Source organism: Fusarium redolens, assembly GCF_020744475.1.
Source record: "Fusarium redolens strain MPI-CAGE-AT-0023 chromosome Unknown BKA55scaffold_2, whole genome shotgun sequence".
In the NCBI taxonomy this organism is placed as follows: Eukaryota; Fungi; Ascomycota; class Sordariomycetes; order Hypocreales; family Nectriaceae; genus Fusarium; species Fusarium redolens.
In genome coordinates, this window is record NW_025763665.1 from 328,510 (window position 1) to 350,175 (window position 21,666).

Below are 21,666 nucleotides of genomic sequence, written 5' to 3' on the forward strand. Positions count from 1 at the left end.
TTTACTCAGTGTCATGGACTTACACCACTGATCACCATTAGCAGTAGCAATCGTTAAACACCACATACAGCACATATCGTGACAATATTAACAGAGAAGCCAGTCACATACTATAAGAAAGAAAGAAAAAGACTAAATACAGGGTATGAGAACACGGTTATTGAAACATTACTACAGACTATTATAAACATAAGCATTCAATATCAAGCTTCTGATATCATGTCACCCTATGACAATAAGTCACCTAACCTATATGGCAGGGCTCTATCAACTTCCCGGTAATAAGAAATATTAATAAACAAGTTAACCGTAGAACTTCCACTTACCGGCATGTGAGACTGTTGCATTACCGCATGTGGCAGAAGCCCCATGTCAATCTTCATTGCGACATTGCGACATTGTCACTGCCATTGCCATTGTCTTCACCCACGATGAGAACCCCTATCCCTGTTTAATACACTCATCGGACAGAAGCTCTTCTGAGTGGTCAGAATCTCGAGACCCCGGTTTCTTGGCGCTTTGACAGTTGTCCTTGTTGGTGACTGACTGCCTCTCGCCACAATCCTGCGACCATTTGGGATACCTGTTCGCAGGTCTCATACCATACTACCGGTTTCAATAATTGGGTGACCTGAACTGGACCCAACACAATGTATGTATTCAGAACTGAACCCGTACTCCGTATCCATGGCTAGAACACAGGGCGTCGGAATCACAGCGACAACGGGTTTGGTGCTACAAGTACCGGTGGAGCTGAGTCGTATACCATCAAACCATGGATGTCTGTTGGTTGACGATGGAGGCATTTCTCTCAAGGCTAGGTATTGTAGCACCACCAGTGCATCACGGAAATGGTTTCCCGCGTAGGTGATAAGCAGCCAGAGCCAACACAAGACGGCCAGAGTACCGTGCCAAGACAAATAAGGGGATGTTGACCCCATCATCAGAGCGGCACAGACGGGGCTTAGTTCCGATCCAGATATCGCAGTTCTGTGAGAATGAACTCACTTGACTCAAGGCTCTGTGGATACCCTGAAGGATAAACAATTTCGAACAAAAAGCTGTCGTCTTTTCATCTTGGATATCCTTACCCGATCTACGGACTTTTACGAAATGCCGAGAAACACACTAAGTTGATTTAGGTTTTGGGCCCGGCACCTAAATACCTGGCCAGTTCATAGCTGGCGCGCCGGTAGCTGTTAAAACAGAGCCAGTATCAATCAAAATGTGTCGCGCCTGCGCCACAGATATCCCAGGTGTGGTACCTGGACAGCTGGGCTAGACCATCGACTCTCAAACAGAAGTCCGTAGTTTCGGCCGCCCGACCCCAGAACTTCCAAAACCTTGTTGCTCGCCTAATATCTCCTCGGAGCAGGGCATAGCGGAATATATCCCGGACGAGCCGCATAAATCGCCCATTTGGTGCTGTAAATCTTTCTGTGCTGATCTCTGTTCACTTACACGGGTGTGTCTGACTGACTGGCTGACGACACTTGAGATTCATACTGTAGGAGGATCGCTCGAGTGATGCCAAGTAACGTTATATCCTGCCCAACAACGCTGCAATGGACTGGACCATAGACAGTGGCCTAGACCCCTGGATCCTGTGACCGTAGACTCATGATGGGGGCGGGGGGGTTCGGATAAGCCGCTCTACGGCGTGATTCTCGGCCGCGTCAGTGTGATATTGCATCTTACTGCACCAACAAGGCACGCCAGCAAACGAGCGAGCGAGCGAAGGAAGGAAGGAAGGAAGGGCTAAAGAAGTAATTTGGTTGCGCATTCGTCCGTTCGCAAATGCTTTGCCCTTGGGGTGTAGCGAGATACAATACGCTACCGTACGGGACCGAGATATCCCAATCTTGGTGGATCTCTCACTTGTTTGTTTCTCCTGTTTTTCTGGACGCTAAACCCTAGCCCGTCAGATAATGCCGTGAAAGTAAGTTGGGCGATATGCCGATGGGGATTCGCCGAGTCAATGAATTCATCAAATCCACAAAATTCATGACTCAGCCAGAACTAGAGATAGCGTTGTAGCCGGGTACAGTACCTAGAGTACTAGAGTCTAGAGAGAGGGATTCGGGATTCGCAATCCAATCAATGCGCTGTTGGATTGTGTAGGGGAGAGAGACCCCAAAAGCTAAGACTCCCCAGGACATGGCCCATGGAGGTTGCGGGACTGTTGCATTAGGATGCCGGTACTTGTTGCTTTTTTTGCTTTGTATCTGATCCAGATCGGGTGAATAAGCCGGCGCCAAAACCAAATCTGTCATAAATGACCCGGGATACAAGTCAGTGTCACATGTTCGTACCCAAAGGTACGTGGATTTTGTGTGCGCGTTACAAGTCCATCTTGTCGTAATAATACCACATCGAGAATACGGTATGTCTGTTGATCCCACCCAGGGCTGATGCTCAGCGCCGTTGTCGATCAAACAGATAAATTTTCAAAGTTTTGTGTTGAATATGTCACTCATGCAGATACGGATGGTTCTTACGTACTGGCATCTCCAATTTGGCAGGTCGTTGAACAAGCAAACACCTGAGGGATAACCGTGCTTTCAACTAGACCAACGACATTGGAGTAGCCGTATAAACATCGAAAGAGGACATGTTGCGTGGAAATGCTGTTCAAATCAGATCAGTACAACAGGTACCTACATTGGCTTGTGTCTGGGGCATACTGTAGACTGCCGAGAGGCTCAAACCAGGCACAGCAAACCTTGTCATAGCACCGTCGTGAAGGGGATGGCCGTATCAAGCAAGTTCCAAGGCAATCAATCTCCAAACATGGGATGATACCGCGAGTGACAGCGGGAAAATCACAAGCGAATTTCGCTCTGACATGCGGATGCCGCTCTCAAACGTCAGCCCCCTGCCCAGGTTCGGCATTACTCCGAAAGACATATGATTGGTTCATACTCAGAGGCCCCCAACCTTCGCCTGAGACAGAAAATGACCTCTGTCTGACTCCGTGCGACACTGAGTGTGTGTCAAGTACGGACTGTTGTACGCCCCTGAATGTACCGTAATCCCTCACCAATCCTCCATGCCATGCACTGTAATTACCATGGCCCAGAGTGCCGAACCAGAAGATGTGAGGTGGGAAAAATGATGCAAGGACATTTACCCTCCAATCATTGCGTTATTTTTTCGTCTCCAACCAAAACCGGTCCTGGTTTACGGTGGCTATAGGTAGCTGAAAATCCAGAACTGTCGACTAAGATCTTGTCTGAACCGAGGGAACAGTTTGGTCTGGTAATGTTGTTCTTAAATATGGGTGCAGTGTTGATGAGAAAAACAAGTTCGGGTTGTTCATCATATATGTGCAAGTGCTCAAAACGGTCGAATACATTCTGCCTTCTCATATCCCAATGTTGATGAGGCTCTTCAGAGATCATCAAGTAGCGCCATCCTGAAGGAAACATTCGAGAAGGTTTTCTCAAGTGGGCCAATTGTTTGGTTATTGGAGTTAAAGTTATAACCTTGACCACTGGCCTAGGGGAAAACAAAGGCACAGCCCCCATCCGTAGAAAGTTGGCTCGGGCTTTGGGTAAGTTGCCAGTGCCATATATCTATCACCTTCCTATCGACATGTAGAGACACTAGCAACTGCCCTAGCGTAGAATTATGGCATGATGCGTGCGTTCGGTCTATTGTAGGAATGCGACGGTGCTCAGGCAAGCTTTGTGGTTATCTTACTTTTGCTCCAGTAAATGACTACTGCAAAACCCAAGTCAAGCATAACAGACGATCTGAGGTACTATATCTGGCAGTTGAAAAATTACCTTTCTGACAAAACTGAAAAGTGCATTTCGGTCCAGTGCGCATCGAAACCGTGGATGCAAAACTTAATTACCAGCGCCTAGATTGCGGATAGTTTCATACCTTTCAATCTCGGCAGAGATGTCTCCGGGTCTGAAAATGTCTCCGAATCCTCAAGACAAAAGCAGAAATCCGTCTAAATCCAAGGCAGGCGGCTATTGGCGAGCTATCAGGGATCAGAGCTAGCGCGTTCCTTAGTAACCAATCTGTAAACCCGTGTGACTTTCGCGCGCTTGACGTCTATTCTGCGGCTGGACGTGCGTGGGGAACTGCGCTCGATATGTACAGGCGGGTCTGCCTTGTAACAAGTAGACCGTTGGGAACGCAGTTGGATGACAGGATGAGAGAATTTACAGTGTGTATGCACAAACAGGATTGTTCACATACTCGGAATTGAAGGTGACTTCATGGATGAGTTCGATGATGTCGTGGTAGGTCGTGATCTGCACGCCCCTGATGCGCTCATCTCAAATGCCTTTCCGAAATTGGAACTCGGTATCTTGTCGCGTGTAAACATACCGGCTGGGTCATCTTCAACGGAGTGTTAATTCCGGACTTGTGGCTCTAGTATCCGACCCGAAGATCGACATTTGCCGTCCGCGGCACATCTGTCTATTTCCAGGTCCGCACCATCTTGTAATTGCCGGTTTACCTTTAGGTCTTGTCTGCTTCCAGTAAGTCTAAGCGAGTTTGTATTTAGGCTCTTCAGGGGTCCTGGACGAGTGCGGGTTTGTTGCGCGTTTGTCATGGCAGCTGTGTGAACATTTCCCAAACAGCATTTTGCATGTTCGGCTTTGTCAACATTGTCAAGACCATGCGCGTTTGGTTGAACATTGTCGTAGAGGTCTCCAAGGCGAAGAACTGCATGCTTTGATATAGAGTTTTGTATCTTGATTGTGTACGTTGTAATTGCATGGCTTGCATGGAATTAAACGAATAAGATATGTCTTAGAGTCATGATGTCAGCATTGTCCAGCCACCGAATGACATCGCACGTGTCGTTTGTGATGGCCCTGATGTTCCTCTAGGGGACTTGGCTTCAATTTTGATGATGCATAGCGCGTATCTAGTGTTCGCAATGGCTGGCGAACCGAGATGGCAAAGCGGAACGTAATGCCGTATCTGCATTATGGATATACGCTTTAACGTTTGCCGATGTGATTATTATGTCGATCCACTGCAACCATATGCGCTTCTGTGCGAGAGTTTGATTAACTCGGAGGAATATCCTCTACTTGAACAGCCCCTCAGCACGATGTTCCCATGGGGCAGCGTACTTGGATTATAACGGGGCCATTCCGTTTGAGCATTCATATACCCCAGAGAGGCTGTACATGCGCCCGGCTGATACCACGACATACTCAGGAGCCACGAATGTGCTGACAGCTTCGTTGACGAGGCAAGCCAGCAAGTTACGAATTGCATCCTAATAAAGCTCGACCTGATTTCGTCTGACACACATTTGTGTGTAGGCACCAATGTGAATTTGCTCATGAGGTTCAACTCTTTTGACCATATTAGGCGATGAGGCTGCAATGTGATTGGTGTGGCTGTGAAATGCCGAGTCAAGGTAGGTTCCTTTCGCTCCCGTCGGGACCGAGAGAGAAAGAAGTGAGCGGCGAGCCCAACGGTGTGGAGAGGGAGGTCTCACTAACTTGACACCAGTGTGCCCATGCTGTCAAGAGCCGTTGCCTGGAGGCTGCACTCACCCCTTGAACCCTAGCGCCCACGTTACGTTGGTCCGAAGATCCTGGTAGCCGCTTGGCACCCCTGGTTAGCGGCAGTTACCCTTGTAGCACCTATGAGAGTCGCAGTGTAAGTCGAGTTGGGGATGTGTTCATGATCTCCGACACTGACTTGATTATATTGTGACGGGTGCAAGATTTGTATCAGAGATATACATACATCTTATGATGTTGCTGTCCTTAGGCCTTGCAAGAGAATCCTTCATGCTGTCGTTATATGATAAAGCCACGGTACTATTTATGCAGCCTTGAAATGAGGGGCATTGGGGGGCTTAAACCCCTCATACGTCCTCGTACAGCGCAGCGACGGTATCTCAGGAGAGCCAAGGCTCAATGTCTTATGTCTTTGGGTGTGTGGCGCTGATGGCAAAGACCAGCTGTCAACCATGGTGAGGCACTTCCTAACGGGGGAAAATCTCTGTGAGCCGAAATATTTGGGTTTAACGTTGTTGATCTTTTCCATAGTGTTCATGCTACCTGGAGCTGAAACCATTCGTACAGACTGAGCGTCAACGTTACAGCATTGTGAGTGACAAGCGAGGTTCCAAGAAGGAGGAGAGCAAGGCGGTCTTCTGGGGACTCGGCCGAGCGACAAACGAGTGTGAGAAAGGGTTTAAAAAAAAAGGGCCCCGGCTAGTGTCTTTTGCGGGTAGAGGCCGGAGATGAAGCTGAAATAGGCAGTCGAAAAAGATACCCTGCCTGGGTCCCATGTGAGATCCGCGACACGGTAGTGGATCCGGGGTAGAAGCCTTTGCAGAAGGAGGAGAGATTTGATTTTTTGATGAGTGATCACTGATCTGACAGCTCGTTCTAGCAGGGCAGGGTATTCGTCGGTAGCCGAGATGGTACGTACTAGACACACGTTTGCACAGACAGATTACCGAGGTCCTATCATGTCCTGTGCTTTTATTGAACCCATGCTCCAGCGGCCGACGCCAGCGGGCGCCAGGAAGTGTTCCCTTGTTTACGTTGGAGCACTCCTTGACAAGCGGCTTATGGTAACGGGTGTAGACGGTGACCTAGAGTCTAGCGATTACCATTTCACCTGGTATGAGTGCAGAATCAAGATGGTTCAATCGCATGCCTGGTAATTGTTCGATTTAGTGCGTATCTTGTCCAACGAGCTTTGTCTATCTGTGCGTACCGCCTCGATATCTGAGCCGTGTTGCTGGTGGTTCATTGCAGCAAGCGATGTCGCGTCGAATCCACCTCGGCGTAAGCAACTCACCAGTTGGTTTGTACCTGGTCGACACATGGATCCATATGAAGCGATACAACTCTGACCATGGCCCGAATATATTCGGCGCAACATCGAAGCTTATGTACGCATGTCGTCGGAACTTTAATAGAAAGCTTCACGATGCATCCCTGTATCAATTTTTCCCATACCTTTGTGGCACGTGCTACCCGAATCTTTGGCAGGTGCAACTGGAAACTCGTCGGTAGTGGAAGTCGAAGTCAATTTGGAAGGTACCGACTGAGGTCCATCCCGGCAGGGCAGTTGCACGATTGGCTGTGACAGGTAGCAGTGCCTTCCCCAAATGGTAAACTTGCACCTGCGGGTTCGATGGCATGTGTTGGTGGCTTACGCTTTGTCCCAAACATGAAACAACGAAATTTGAATCGTCATCGAACGACTGTCATTCCCAACTCGTCGTTTTGCCAATTTCCAAGGGAGACAGACAGAGTTTCTGAATACGCGGAGTTTACGAACTTGAACTCCCAAATTTCCCATTTCGATACCTTTATTTCCGCCAAGGGGTGTTATCGGAGTGGAGCAATCCATTCTCTCGGGTCTTGCTTCATCATGGCTTACACATTCGAATTTCCCCTATCTGTCGACATCTCGTTCGTTTCGCCGAACATAACGGCGCGTCATGCGTTTGGGCCCTTCTGCTAAGTTAGCTACCACACTTGACTAGGTAGGTAGGTACTGTAGTCGCGGCAAGGCTATCGGTAATACCAAGACGCTGCTGACAATTACCGGAATGGACAGCCACACTCTGACGCTATTGAAGAAGCCCACAGCGCCCCAGGACGCCTACATATATCCGAGCCTACTCCACCGTTTGAATGACGGCGAAACGATGAGGCGCCAGTAGACTAGCGTCAAAAGATCGTACGACTGCCGTGACATGCCACACCTCCTTTGAACCATGTGCCGCACGTAGCCAAGACGTCATATCAATGGATCCGGGGACCTGCAATCTAGGGTCATGGTCGGCACTGCGCGAAAAGCAAATCTCCCCAGGAAGCTCTCGATAGAACCACGGGTGCCGCAACTACGGCTCTGTAAATCTGGTGCAAAGTCTATTCGTCCCGCCCTGGAGATCGACGTGAGTTTTGGCAGCCTACCGAGAATCATAATCATTCATCAGGGGGTGAGCGCATAATACCAGCAATTAAACAAACAACAGAGCCTCTACTTTTCAGAGTCCGGTAGCCCAATGTTGAGTGGGATGATATACCTAAGCACAATTGCATGCTATGTCGCTACCAACGGTCTCACCATGGGAAGATCCTCATGCCATCAAATCAGCACCTCGGTTGCTCCAGCTCACCGTTTTGTAACCAGGAAGCGCTATGCAGCCTGCCAAATTTGGCATCATCAGAACCCGCGCGCACTCTCCGTGTTATAGGGCTTGGCATTTCATCTTATTGCCAGCACAATTTCAAGTTGGATCTCTTAATTGGGTATGCCGAGCGCCTTATCCACCAGAGCGCTCCTCAGACATGAGTCCATGGCAAAGGATAAGAGTCAATTCCCTACCTTTCAAGCCACTGGCAAGCTTAATTTCCAGCTACCGCCTCCACCCTAGGCGCTCGCAATATTTACTGAATGCGGTTCAGATATCATTCTGGCGCTGCTTGGATTACGAAATGATGCAGACATTGAACCATTTGAACAACAGATAGTGGCTGACAGTCAGCCTTCCCGTCTTCCCGAGTATACGAGCCGGATCAAGAGCTCGGTGCCCCGAAGGTGTGACAGTTTTGTACCTGAATTGTCATCTGCCTATGTTCACCCGCACAACACTGCCAGAAGCAGTACAAACTGAGCCACAAATTTAAGATTTTCTTTAGCCCATCAGGATTGCTCAGTGATCATGCATTGAAACTGTTTTATCGTTTATGCTTGATCATTATCACCAGCCCAGCTTCACGACAATTAACGGTGCAGTGGTGAGTTTGAATGTTCGTTCAGCTTCTAGCGTCTTACCCCAAGCTGCAGGTGGTACAGATCCATTAGTCCAGACGAAGCCGCTAAACGAAGCCGCACTTGGGTCAACAGTGGGATCATTTAGGAGTCCTACAAGCTCAGCTTCAGGGGTCAATATACCGTTATTTATCTCCTGACTCGACCACTCCGTACTGTCCCCAGCTGGGTGGCTCTGAGCACATCTAGAGGTCAATGCGATTCATTTTATTTTGATAGCATTCGCGCAGCTATGGTCACGGCGGACAACAATCGCCTCGACGGCCATAATGCTTACCACATCAGAGATTTCTACAGCCAAGGTTTATTACAGACTTTGACAATGATCCTCCCGTTCTCCTCTTTATGCGTAGCAACACTACTCCAACTTGTTCCGCTTACTGCTAAATTGCTGAGAAATTGATTACTACCTACAGAGCGCGTTTATGGAGGTAGACGTACTTAATTTTATTGGCTGATTTGAAGTAGCATGTTGCATATTTTTATCCCATCCAGCGGGGTCTTCAAAAACCCGGCGATTCCTTTGTTCGTTCACGGCACTCTGCCTACATACCCGTAGCCTGCCGGTACATGCATGGCATAGATGAGGGTTGGGAAGAGCTGGCTCACAGGAGGGCTTACAGGAGCCAAGTATTTTTGTGTGACATGCCAGGTATGCTTAAACACTTCCACCGACAGCGCCACAACACTCAGCGATCAGAGTCTTTACAAAACGCCACACGGGAGTTTCTGACTGAGTGCCAAGACCAACGGCCCTTCACTATTTTGCGTTGCATGACATGGAGTGGGAAACAGAGTTCGATATAAACTCTATCTATTTGAAAAAGTGTTTCGAGCGTTTAAGCGCGGCTACTGGCGGCCGCCCGTACTATGATATCTTTTTAGAAGAGCTGAAGTTCTAGATGGTCTCACAGGAACTCTCCTGGCAGACCCTGGTTCGTTAGTTTCTCTACTGGCTACCAAGGCAGGAAGGTGTTGAGGGATTGTTAGCCTGGGTATCTGAACAAATTTGCGATGGTATCGTTTCAACGCATGTTATTACATACTCAACTGCTTATCCTGGGTTTTACTTCCCGTTTCCTAATCTGAATCAGGAATCTTGCTGACGCAAGGCGTCACGCCTTGGCGGGTTCCCTGACTCTTGCTGAGAGCTTACACCCCGTTTTTGAAGATTGTCTTGTGTGTCGCGCACAGCATTCTGGAGCTCATCCACAATCACCCACAACCCGCTGGCCGCTTGCCGTAACGCCGGCGTCTGGTATCCTGGGTCTTGGGGAGCCATCAGCCGTCACTTATCCTGCCATCAGCCACACACCCCCAGAAATCGGCAAGCCACGCCCACCCGGCCCCGTCCCCCGGTGCCCGGCAACCCATGCCTCTATCCCTGCAGATAGGATCATCGTCAAGCGATGGACTGCTTGGGGGTGTACGAGAGCCGTTGGGTTGGCTCGCACGCCATGTCATGTACTGTACCCGCAATGCCGTTGGCGTCGATGGCCAGCAGTCTGGGATCGCTCGACATCTGCGCTAGTATCCGCAAGTCATCCAGCCTAGACCCATCATATCCCATGCAAATAAGGCCACAGATATTCACCGTACATGTGTGGACAACGGCACACCTCTAACGAGGCGCTCCGGGACTCGCATTTCGCGTGGCGGGATTGGGGGACTGGGATTGAGAGACTGGGACGGGGATGCACACCTCCGTTGGGCATTCTTTGATCCGTCTTGTCGCAAATCTAAGGAGCCAAGGCCACACCCAGCAAAAGTGTCCACGCCCACGCCTCTACCACGCGGAGGCGCTTCGGTCGTTTACCAAGCGGTTGGCGGTCATCCATCGCCAATCAGTCAATGCTGGAAGTTGGCAATTCTCTCAAGTATATCACTCTTCAACCGTCTTGATTTTCTATTAGATAGAGGCTTCTTTTCTCCTCTTTCTGCACGCTTGTGTTTTCTAACCTTATATACTTGGTCGATCGGCCGACAACTGTGGTAGACTTCTCCTAGACTTGAACCATCACGCCCAACCCGACAGTTTGGGTCGTGTTAGGATTGGTACATCCCCTCCTTTCCCTTCCTAGACCAGCTTGTTCCTGGTCTTGGGCTATCCGTATTAGGGTACCACCGCGTCTTTTACGGTGGCCTGTCTTAGCAACGCTGGCCCCAAAAAGAGCCGCGCCGCTGGTGTAATAATTGTATCCGATCCGAGGGGGATAGATAATTGCTGACCTCCCCCACCAACTATTCGGCGCCGGTTTACATTATTCGACCTCGAAGTTTTTCTACAGCAGTATTTCTCTAGCCTCAAATGCTCTTTTGCTGCCACTCGAGCCATATCGAGTAGTCCTCTCAATGGGTGTCTTACCTAGCATAGATTCTCGTCCTCGTTTGGTTTTCCCAAATACTCCTCCAGAGTCGACAAGCCCAGGCGCATCGACCTATTCCACTAACTCATCTGCGGATCGACCTTGGATCTCACCAGCCCCTACCTCACCATCCATGAACAACTATGACAAGTCTCTGACAACAGAAATGCCTGCAGATCAGAAGATGAATGGTGAACAGTCAAGGCCAGAGTCGACCACACAAGCTGCACCTCGACAACAGCTTCCTTCTTTGAGTAGTATCTTCGGACCTCCACCACCAGCTGGCAGACCAGCACACTCGCCCCTTTCAGAACACAACAACTCTTATTCTACTACATCTCCTCTGGATCGCACTCGTGCGCCATCTGGTGACAGACACCATACAACATCTTACTTCCCGCCCACCTTGTCGCCTTCATTATCACAACCACGCACCTACGACAACAAATTCGAAGCGGATCGACAGCCAACCCATGGTCTCTCACGGTCTTACTCTGGTTCAGCCTCTCCTAGATTCCGCAATGGCGAGCATGCCCGCCAGGAGTCAGTTACTGAAGGGCAATCTGGTCGATGGTCCGTTCATCATGAAAACCGATCTGAGTACTCTCTAGGATCTCGAGATGGTGCATTTCGACCGCCACAGGACCAGTTTCGGCTTCACTTTCCAAGTCCTAAGGAACGTGTGGTTCCCACTTACAACGATCAAGGGTCTTCACAAGGAGCTCCAATCCCTCCACCAACACCGAGCACTACGGCGACTGATGGTGTTCCCTCAAAGGATGGACTGGGTCCCAAGATCTGGACTGGAACGCATTTCTTACCTAGGTTTGTCAGGGCCACTGAGGTACCAGGCGAGGGAATGTGCTACTTTTACGACGATGGCAGTCATTGCAAGACAGTAATTGATGGTGAGGCAGTAAATGCTCACTGGGGTGTAACCAAGGCTGGCAAACCCAGAAAACGACTTGCGATTGCATGTGTGACATGCCGTGAGAAGAAGATAAAATGCGATCCTGACTATCCTCGCTGCGTTCAGTGCGAGAAGTTTGGTCGAGTATGCAAATTTAAGAATGCGTAAGTTGTCTCGAGCAGGATCGTTCCGAGTCAGATTTGTTAACATTCTCCAGGCCTCGAGGAGGGCATAACACATCACCATCGACACCGCCAGCTGAGCTTGACGATGTCAGGACATTGAATGGACCAACCATGCCCAATGAGAGCGAGAACAGTTCGCCGGTGTCGCCGCGAACCACTCTCCGACCCCAGTCTCCGGATTCGGGTTCCCACAAGAGGCTTCGATCGGGTTATGATAGTTACGTTTCGATGGGTGAGCCAGTGCATGCACTACCGCCTGTTGAGGCTCCCAGACCTCACGTCCCTATTCAACCTCCTGCAATTGAGCTTCCTCGAATTTCCGAAGACGTGCTCAACCAAGCTTGGCGAACTGACCCCTCCCTGTCCGACCCTCAGTCTATTCGTTCGGTCATCTCTCACTTTTTCGTTCATCTCGACAGCACCATGATCGTGCGATTCATCCCGGAGAGCGTCTTCAAGGCATGGGTTGTGAACCCGGGGCATCACAAGACACCGGAGGATTTGATGATTCTGTACAGCATTCTTGCTGTCGGTGTTGCTCTTTCTGGCGGACCGAAGGCCATCGCTTTTGAGTACGCATCTGTTGCGCACTATGCTCAGAAGTTCACCACAGCCAACTGTATTCAATTGGTTCAGACTAGAGTTTTATTGGCACTCTACTATATCTCAATCTCCCGCTCATCTGAAGCTAGTGAGATGATCTCAGCTGCGGTGGCTTCAGCAACTTGCCTTCAGCTGAATGTCGAGATTGAAGAGTCAAAGGAAGCCGGTCTCGTCACATTCCCATTCGGAATGAACAAGGCAGGATACTGTGAAGCCAGGAGAAGGACTTTCTGGTCTCTTTACATGCTAGAGCGACTTGACGGTCGCTTTCCTGACCATCTAGCCATGATTAACGCCGAAGATATCTATACCCGCTTACCCGCCAACTGTCAGAGTTTTGAGCGTGAGGCGGATGGGTTCGCTCCTGTCTTCAACCCTTACGTCTCGAGCGTTGCTACCGCGCAAGACCGTGAGTTTGGGATTTCAGCGTACCTAGTTGAGATGGTACACATCTGGTCCAACGACGTATGCCGGATCTACAGAATGGCTCGACGAGCGAATGTGATGGAAACGGATCTGGAGCCATCTCAACGAATTCTGAAGCGCATCCAGGAGTGGCGCAATGCCTTACCTTCTCGCCTGGCTTTTACCGCCTCAAACCTTGAGTCTGCAGCGCTGGCAGGAGAGCTGGGACCTTTCTTGACTATGCACCTTCTTTATAACCACGCCATGATCAAGCTCAGTCGCCATACTCTGGCGGCAGGACGTCTTTCGCCCCAAACTGCATCTCACAACATGCAAACATGCTATGAACACGCAACACAAGTATTGGATATGGCCAAGGCACTTGTGCGACTTCATCGTGGAGGCCAGACAGTTCTCAGTGCACCCGCACCAGTTCTAGCCATGGTTTTGACGGAAGCTGTTGATGTTTTTACAGCCAGTGGCCGTCTCTCCCATCTGGGCGACATTATCGAGAATGTGCACATGGTTCAGGGAGTGGTTCAGGCCATGTTTGCCATCTGGGACAATGTGCGGAACGCGCAAGAGGCGATTGACGGACGCCTCGCAATGCTGCATCGCATTCGAGAGCGAGGTAGCCAACCAGTCAGCCCTATGGAAGGCTACCGAGTCTTCTACAGTTCTGAAGGACGTGAAGAAGAGAAGATCCTTCGTTGGCAAATCAACAACCCAATGGAGAAGCTGTATCCCCGGGATATGGATACGATTTACTATCTACAATGATTTGAGCAAGCGGATTGCATGAAATGCATGGCACTGGCCGGCCACACGACGCTGATTTCTACCGTTTTTGTATCATTTGCATCTTCCTGCATTCACGACACTGCAGGCATGGTGTTCGGCATCAGAATTGGAGTATATGGAGTTATATACATAGCATATATGATGTCAGGCAGTCGATTGACTGACCTGTCCCTTGTTTGTTCCTGGATAGAGGGACTTGTACTGTTTTCTATTTTATTCATATTGTATGATATATCTTGCTATGCACATAAAGGAAGGAGTTCTGGCGTCTTACCCTCTGAGATTTGATCTCGAGTGGGCTGAGCGTTCTTGAGCCAGGCGGGCACAAAGATGATTAGGCATCTGGGCCATACCAAGTCTGTTAAAATATAATTGACGTCCAACGCTTTGTTGGACTTGAAGACACGATGATTTTCGGAGTAAACACTATTTGCAGTGAGTGACCAAGCTGATGCACCTCGAGTGATTGTTACAGGTTGAGACAAGACCGTTTGGAGCACTTGTGACAAGGACCTTGAGCAGTTTCATGGATACCATGTCTAGTGTGCGGCGTGATCTTCCTGTGACATGTCCGTCTCCTATGTTACAGCCGGACTCTCAAACCTATTTGTCGTTCCCACGGTTTACGGCCGGACGTCCCTTTTCAAAAGACCTTGCAACTCGTGCATATACGAATCCCTTCCTCCTCACATCAATGGGTGACTGTTCGTCTGTGGCAACGATATGGAGCATGACTGACACAGCCTCATAGGCGCTGATCTCGTATCTCGCAAGGATATTCTCATCCTCCAACACCTGGACATGGTACCGAACTCAGTAAGCACACAGGTCGGTATGCTGGAAACGAGCGCTCAGAAATGCCCCACGAGGATAGCGCGTAGCCTGTGATAGAGGCTTGGCAGAGTATTGGTTGGCGGGATAGCGAGATATGTGGGTGAGAATGGACTTGAGGGAAGGGAATCCTGGCTTCAACTTTGGGGGAGGGTTTGTTGGTTGGGGGCCGTTGAAGTTGTGGGTTGTGTAAGTGGTTCTTGATGGCCTCAGAGGTGGAACTGAAGGCGGAGGAGGTGGGATAACACCGTATCCTCGGCTGAATGCTCAGTAAAGTTTCATAGATAAATTAACTAAATACCTCGGGACGTTGTAATTTCAATACCGTACGTAGCGTGATCGATTTCTATGTCGTAAGATATTGGTTGTTGGTTGTAAATGATGCCTAACTTGATCACAGTAATGCTCGACCAACAAAGCCTCATTTAATACCAACTTCCTATCTCGTCCACTACAAAAAAGCCGACATGACACGTACATACGTACCACAAATTGCTTTGCCTCTCGGCATATGAGGTACTTATTTTTTCCAAATAACCTCGCATGTTCTCCATGTACATCATCATGAATTCTGCATCTGTAAGGTGGCCTATGGTTACACTGCAGTGACCATTTTTCGTACATACCGTTGAGGAGGGGGGAGTGTGGTTATCCGTAAAATTAGTCTGATTTACCTTACAGTTACAGTAACGTCCATAATCATCAGGTTGCATAGAGATATGCAGCTAGCCTGGTTAGGTAATGGACTGGAAACATGCATCTGCCACAGAAACGTCAGAGCTTCCTTCATCTCACTCTTTTCTCGACAATATCAATAATTATCAATATCTTGAAATGGGGTTTCCCGATAAGCCATCTGCTCATCTTTTGGGCGCTAATGGTAAGTTCCCCCCATATCTTTACTCTTGGCTTCAGGCGTGGCGTATCTATTCCCATCATATCATATCATGTCATATCCCACCAACTTATAACAGTTCGAGGCATATCCCGCGCTGACGCTTACACTAACACACACTGAAAGGCCCGGTCCATGCCCTTGCATACTCCGCCTCTCCAGGCACCTACATCCTCACCGGTTCCGCGGACCGATCCATCCGCCTCTACAACCCATTTCCCAGCACATCTGGTCCCGGTGATCGTCACAGCGTTGTTCCTCAGGGTCGATTAATTCAAACTTATGCTGCCCATGGCTATGAAGTGTTGAGTCTCTCTGTCGCTGCTGATAATGAACGGTTTGTGTCGGCCGGTGGTGATCGCAGCGTGTTCCTTTGGGACGTGAGCACCGCTGTTACGACCAAGCGGTTTGGTGGTAACGTTCATGGCCATACGGCTCGTATCAATTGTGTGAGCTTTGCGGGAGAAGGTGATTCTATTATTGTCAGCGCAGGGTTTGACACTACGGTGAGATTGTGGGATACGAAGAGCAACAGCTTCAAGCCTATACAGGTTCTCGACGACGCCAACGATGCAGTAACATGTCTCGCTATCCGTGGCCCTGAAGTCCTCGCAGGGAGCGTCGACGGCCGTGTACGCGGCTACGATATCCGCATGGGAAAAGTCACAACCGATGTGATAGGCGCACCCGTTACGAGTCTCAGTCTCACCCGCGACGGACGCACCATGTTGGTCGGAAGTCTCGACAACAAACTCCGTCTAATGGATCGCGACAACGGCTCCTGTCTACGCGCCTACACCGACCCAGGGTGGAAGAACGAAGATATCAAGCTGCAGGCGCTGCTGGGCGGCAAAGAGAAGTACGTAGTGGTTGGCGATGCCATGGCCGGTGAGCCTGCGCCTAACGGACAGGGAAGGATATGGGCTTGGGATTTGTTGACGGGAAAGTTGGCGGCTAAGGTGACGGTTCCTTGGGGGCCAGAAGGGTTTGAACCCAAGAAGAAAGCTGTCGGCCGAGATGGAAAGGAGAAGGCGAGGAGTAATGTTGTGAGTTGTATGGCGTGGAGGGAGGATGGTTGGGGAGATCAGTTCTGTGTTGGTGGAACATCAGGCGTGGTGACGGTCTATGGAGCCTTGTAGATACCATTTATACCCATTACTTTCAAGATCAAGCGCTAATACATTATCATCAAAGGTGTTTTCCAATTCGTACAGACAAGACATTGCCCATCATGATAGCCCTTCCAGCTTGCTTGAACATTAAGAGCTTTCCACCAGCGCCAACTTGTGGTACTAATTGCCGGAAATCAAAACTCTGTACCCCTTTCTATGCATCAAATATTGTCATAATGTTATATGAGACGAAGCTTGTTAGCCCATACCAGCGTACTTGAACCAGTTGGGTCGACAGTCTTCTCGATGCAACCAGGCCTCACCGTCGGTGAGACGACCAGTTACACAGCCCTTACATTTTGGTGAGTTGGGACAGTTGAAGAAGGGGATGTGTTGATATCCAATATCACGGAACCTAAGATGTTTTGTTAGTCTCCTTTATCTGGAAGAAAGGTCAGTACGAACCAATGAATCTTGCTCTGGTCCTCAAATAGACCAAGAGCAATACTATGAACTGGAGCATCACCCCATCGTTCATAGAAGAATCCGCCGGCACGATCAAGGTGGTTGAAGTAGTCTTCATAAGTCTTGCTCCTCCAAAATGACATATCAGCAATCTCAAAATTACTCCAGAAATGACATGTCGAGTATCCCTGAGCCTTTCTGTTCGTCGACGGCCGACGAATATCATCGGTGACCCAAGCTACAGCGCTATTCTCGTGGATAGCGTTAGGATGCTCAGCGAGAAACTTGACTGTCTCGGGCCACAACGAAGGTAACGTTTTGGGATCGTCGTAGAGGTTGATGGTGAAGCCGTATGTCTTGTTGTTATCGTGCATGTAGCGGAAAACATCGTAGTCAACATCGCAGAAGAAGTGCACGTTAGGCTCGACACGCCAGTAGTAGCGAATGTCCTTCAGGGCTGGATGCTTGTAGAAGAGACCGCTGTTCCATCGACACATTTGGTGGTATGATATCTTGCTTGCATATTGGACGCCGTTCTTTTCGAGGATCTTTGCGGATTCTTGAAATAGTTCTTCGTCGATCCAGGAGGGCATGTCCCAATGTTCCTTGGGGATGATTTCTGGTCGTAGAATCAGCATATACTCTCCCCTTCCTAGCCAAGGACCTACCGTAGTTACACTTTGCCTTCGTAGCTGCTCTCGTCTTTCTCTTGAACTCCTCTGTAAAAGGCTTGTCATTAAAAAACGTCCAGGGGTAGTTAAACTTGGAGTTCCATGTCCTTTCGAGGTCCTTCATCGACATAACCATAGCATCCACCTCCTCATTCCGCACAAGCGCTAATAGTGTCGCATCGATGCGCTCCGTCTTTTTCGCATCGTGGGCATATCTCGGACTCGTGCGATGTAACACTCCTTCTGGTTCGTCGGTAGCTATCACATCACTGTTAGCAGCAATTGGTGCCTCGATGCTCTGTGCGACTTACGATCTAACATAGGATCCCGTTCAAAATTGGAGTAGCGATCACCGGGACCTCTTAGGGACCATGACGGAGCAAATATTTGCCATAAAAAGAAACACCAGAGAATGCATCCGCCGGCGATCAACGCCCGAACTGGCCGCGCAACCGTCATGTTTTGTTGACGAGGATGTCGCAAGATAAACCAGGGTTACTATAACGCCAAAAAGAAGGAGACGGGGCTCAAATATCCATGAGCTAGAAAAGAATGTAACACTATAGCGACAAAATGGTGTAAATTACCGCTCTAGAGTAAATTGTCTTTGAATTGGTAGAATTGTTTCGAGCTTAAGGTATGCGAAAGGGGTTTTGGATAATTGAAGCTGATGTCACGACAGCTAAGCCAATCAGCTCCGATATGAGCTATCGTTGAAGCGGAGCTTGGACCCTGTTGACGCGACTGACGCGCCATCAACCACTGAAACCCCCACCAAATAATTCGTCAACAGTCATGATACGACCGCCATTTAACATGATAATGCGCAAGACATGAGAGACGACCATGGCATTTGCAGCAAGGCTGGGTGCTCTCACCGGAGAGCTCGTTGAGGCTGCCACTAACTCATCAGTTGAGGTATGACGTTTCTCAATCACAGCTTTGGAAGATGTATTCATGATTCCAGACGAACCCTCGATTCAAGGCCCAGCGCGACGCTGCTTTGCAAAGATTAAAGTCGCATCCATATCTGCGAACGAATCAATTCGAAGTCGAGCACCAACTGGACGGTCTAGAAGAGCGATTCCGTGTCAATGGCCGAGATGCGCTCGCCGATGCCCTTGTCGAGCGCCGGGAGCAGCTCCGACAAATACACTCGAATTTCCACCCTGAAGTTCTATACCTGATATTAGAGCTCTCAGACCAACCGACATATTACTCAAAACTGAGCGACCTAGATGCGCTGAAAACAGGACCAAGCGATTCAGAGCTCGAACTGCGTTGGGAGGATATTGCGAAGGAAGATGGATGGGAAGACGACCCTGCGATATGGAAGACGATAAAATACACCGACAGTTCAGATGATGAGCTTTACGAAGATGACTCCAAGAGTGAATCGGAGGCCAGCACTGATCCATCTGAGGTCCCGCTTGGACGAACAGCCGAAGATCTAATTATCAACCCCGAGGATATGACGAAACTGCACGAGATTCGAGGAGCGCAAGGTTGGCGAACAGAAAAGCCCACAGACGCATCTGGCCATGCTCGCAAAGTGCCAGTAACTGAATTTCAGATCGTTCGAGAAGCCTTATTCATGTTACAAGGACTTGATACGACACTCTTTGGACCCAATGGCACGGTCAACCCAGCATTTCAGATGGCCCATCTGAAATGGGATACTCACAAAGCTCTTCTGAGCTATTTCTCCGAAGCAGGACGCCAATTAGGTATTCTCAGAGATTTTGTCAGCAAGCCACAGCGAGCATCGCATATTCAGGTTCTACAGGATACTGTGGCCAAGCGACTTGATGATCTGGACAGAAAGTCAACAGGTATAGAGTCACGGCTTGTTGCACCTGAGAACAACGTGGTCGTCAGCTTATTATCGGTTAAGGGAGAGTTGGCAACCTCGCTTGAACCGTTGTATTCGCTTTCGAATATCATCGCTCAGATACAGAATGTGCCGAATCAAGGTACGTTTCGGTATCTTGAGCTTCTCTTTGACGATGCAAGCATGGCGCAACTATCCGGAAAGCTAGACGTTTATGAGTTTCTGGCACGCATTTTCGTCGAGTGCTTCAATGTTTACCTTCGCCCTATTCGCCTCTGGATGGAAGAGGGCAAACTTATTCCCGGTGACAAGATCTTCTTCGTGTCACAGGCACCAAGCCAAGTATCACCTAGCAAGATCTGGCGCGAACAGTTTAGGCTGCGTAGGACGGCCGATGGAAAACTACATGCTCCTAACTTCCTCCAACCAGCAGCTGCCAAGATTTTCAATGCTGGCAAAAACATCGTCATCTTGAAGCGACTGGGCCGTTGGATTTCTTCAGGCTCGGAGTGGACAATTCAAGAACCTCCCCTACACTATGAGACACTTTGTCCTCAAAGGCGGGAACTTGCACCCTTTTCGGAGCTTTTCGATGCTGCATTCGATGCGTGGATCCAGACTAAATACAACACATCCTCTACCACGTTGAGGAATACACTATTTGAAGAATGTGGACTCTGGTCTGCTCTTGAAGCTATGGAGCGGTTGTATTTCATGTCTGATGGTGCCGCAACAGACGCATGGACTAGCAGCCTCTTTGGAAAGCTAGATGCGCTGGATCCTAACTGGAACAACCGCTATAGCCTGACGAGTGTAGCACAAGAGGCATTCACAACCCTTGTCGACATGACAAGGATTTCCATATACATCAGTCCCACAGGACTAAAGGTGCCACTTCTCAAAGCTCGCGACTCTGTCAAGGCGGTTCTCCCGAGTACAAAAGTCAACTATCGAGTGGCATGGCCGATTCGCATGATTCTGTCTGAAGACAGCAACACCCAGTACGATGCTATATTTACTCTTCTTTTGCAATTGAAGCGAGCTCTGTATGTTCTGCACAAGCGCAAGATCCTCGAGAATTACTGGATCGATCATGATAACTGGGACGAGCGTGCTCTTTATTATTCACTACGGAATAACCTCCTGTGGTTCTGCACTACTCTCCAGACCTATCTTGCGACGCTCGTCTTGGCACCTAACTGCGCTAAGATGAGGCAGGACCTGCAAGACGCTCACGATGTCGATGCCATGATGAGAGTTCATGCTGCATTTTTGAAACAAGTTGTTGATGAGGCATGTCTCGGGAGTAGATTAACACCAATCAGAGAATGCTTTCTCGATATGCTCGACCTGGCCATCAGACTAGAGCAAGCGCAAACTGTCAACATGACAAAGGAAACAGAGCGGATGCAACAGTTTTCCCGTCTCTCGACCAGAAACCTTTCGCCCACACCCGGAACACCTGGATTGAAGACCAAGTACGTCGATAGTAGCGATGAAGAGGACGATGCGGAGAGGGATGAATCGAGGACTCTAAAGATGGGCAAGCCGTTTATGACTGTGCTCAAGGAGATAAAATCCGATTATGATAGACACTTGCGGTTTGTTTGTGGCGGACTGCGCAGTGTAGCCAGAGCTACAAGTGATGTTCAGTCGGCAAAGTGGGACATCCTAGCTGAGATGTTCCAAACAGGCTGCCGAGACGAAAGGCCAGGCTACGCTTAAGCCACGATATTGAGATTGGATATGAATATAATGATACCCCTTGTGAACAACATGTCCTTTTAAATGCCCCGTGAAATAA

The 21,666-nt window shown here is 49.2% G+C and overlaps 5 protein-coding genes across 5 annotated transcripts; 3 read left to right on the plus strand and 2 right to left on the minus strand.

Moving 5' to 3' along the window:
* Positions 1-8,716: 8,716 nt before the first annotated feature.
* On the minus strand, positions 8,717-9,434 carry BKA55DRAFT_533591 (uncharacterized protein; the record flags this gene model as incomplete). The annotated part of the gene is made up of 4 exons (XM_046189497.1): positions 8,717-8,962; positions 9,103-9,197; positions 9,229-9,332; positions 9,409-9,434. The coding sequence occupies 4 exons, from the start codon at positions 9,432-9,434 to the stop codon at positions 8,717-8,719; spliced, it is 471 nt and encodes a 156-aa protein (XP_046054605.1).
* A 1,705-nt stretch (positions 9,435-11,139) lies between these two features.
* BKA55DRAFT_684067 (uncharacterized protein) lies at positions 11,140-14,036 on the plus strand (the record flags this gene model as incomplete). Its single annotated transcript, XM_046198585.1, has 2 exons — positions 11,140-12,227; positions 12,281-14,036. 2 exons carry the CDS (start codon positions 11,140-11,142, stop codon positions 14,034-14,036), a joined length of 2,844 nt encoding a protein of 947 aa, XP_046054606.1.
* A 1,648-nt stretch (positions 14,037-15,684) lies between these two features.
* BKA55DRAFT_553277 (WD40-repeat-containing domain protein) lies at positions 15,685-16,978 on the plus strand. The gene is made up of 2 exons (XM_046191518.1): positions 15,685-15,768; positions 15,910-16,978. The coding sequence occupies exons 1-2, from the start codon at positions 15,723-15,725 to the stop codon at positions 16,920-16,922; spliced, it is 1,059 nt and encodes a 352-aa protein (XP_046054607.1). The 5' UTR covers positions 15,685-15,722; the 3' UTR covers positions 16,923-16,978.
* A 1-nt stretch (position 16,979) lies between these two features.
* BKA55DRAFT_604066 (glycolipid 2-alpha-mannosyltransferase-domain-containing protein) lies at positions 16,980-18,693 on the minus strand. Its single transcript, XM_046196577.1, has 4 exons — positions 18,343-18,693; positions 18,029-18,289; positions 17,361-17,979; positions 16,980-17,310 (listed from the first exon to the last, which is right to left on the minus strand). The coding sequence occupies exons 1-4, from the start codon at positions 18,488-18,490 to the stop codon at positions 17,154-17,156; spliced, it is 1,185 nt and encodes a 394-aa protein (XP_046054608.1). The 5' UTR covers positions 18,491-18,693; the 3' UTR covers positions 16,980-17,153.
* Positions 18,694-18,796: 103 nt separating this feature from the next.
* BKA55DRAFT_151745 (Spc98 family-domain-containing protein) lies at positions 18,797-21,627 on the plus strand. The gene is made up of 2 exons (XM_046184947.1): positions 18,797-18,949; positions 18,999-21,627. The coding sequence occupies exons 1-2, from the start codon at positions 18,878-18,880 to the stop codon at positions 21,585-21,587; spliced, it is 2,661 nt and encodes an 886-aa protein (XP_046054609.1). The 5' UTR covers positions 18,797-18,877; the 3' UTR covers positions 21,588-21,627.
* The last annotated feature ends 39 nt before the right edge of the window (positions 21,628-21,666 follow it).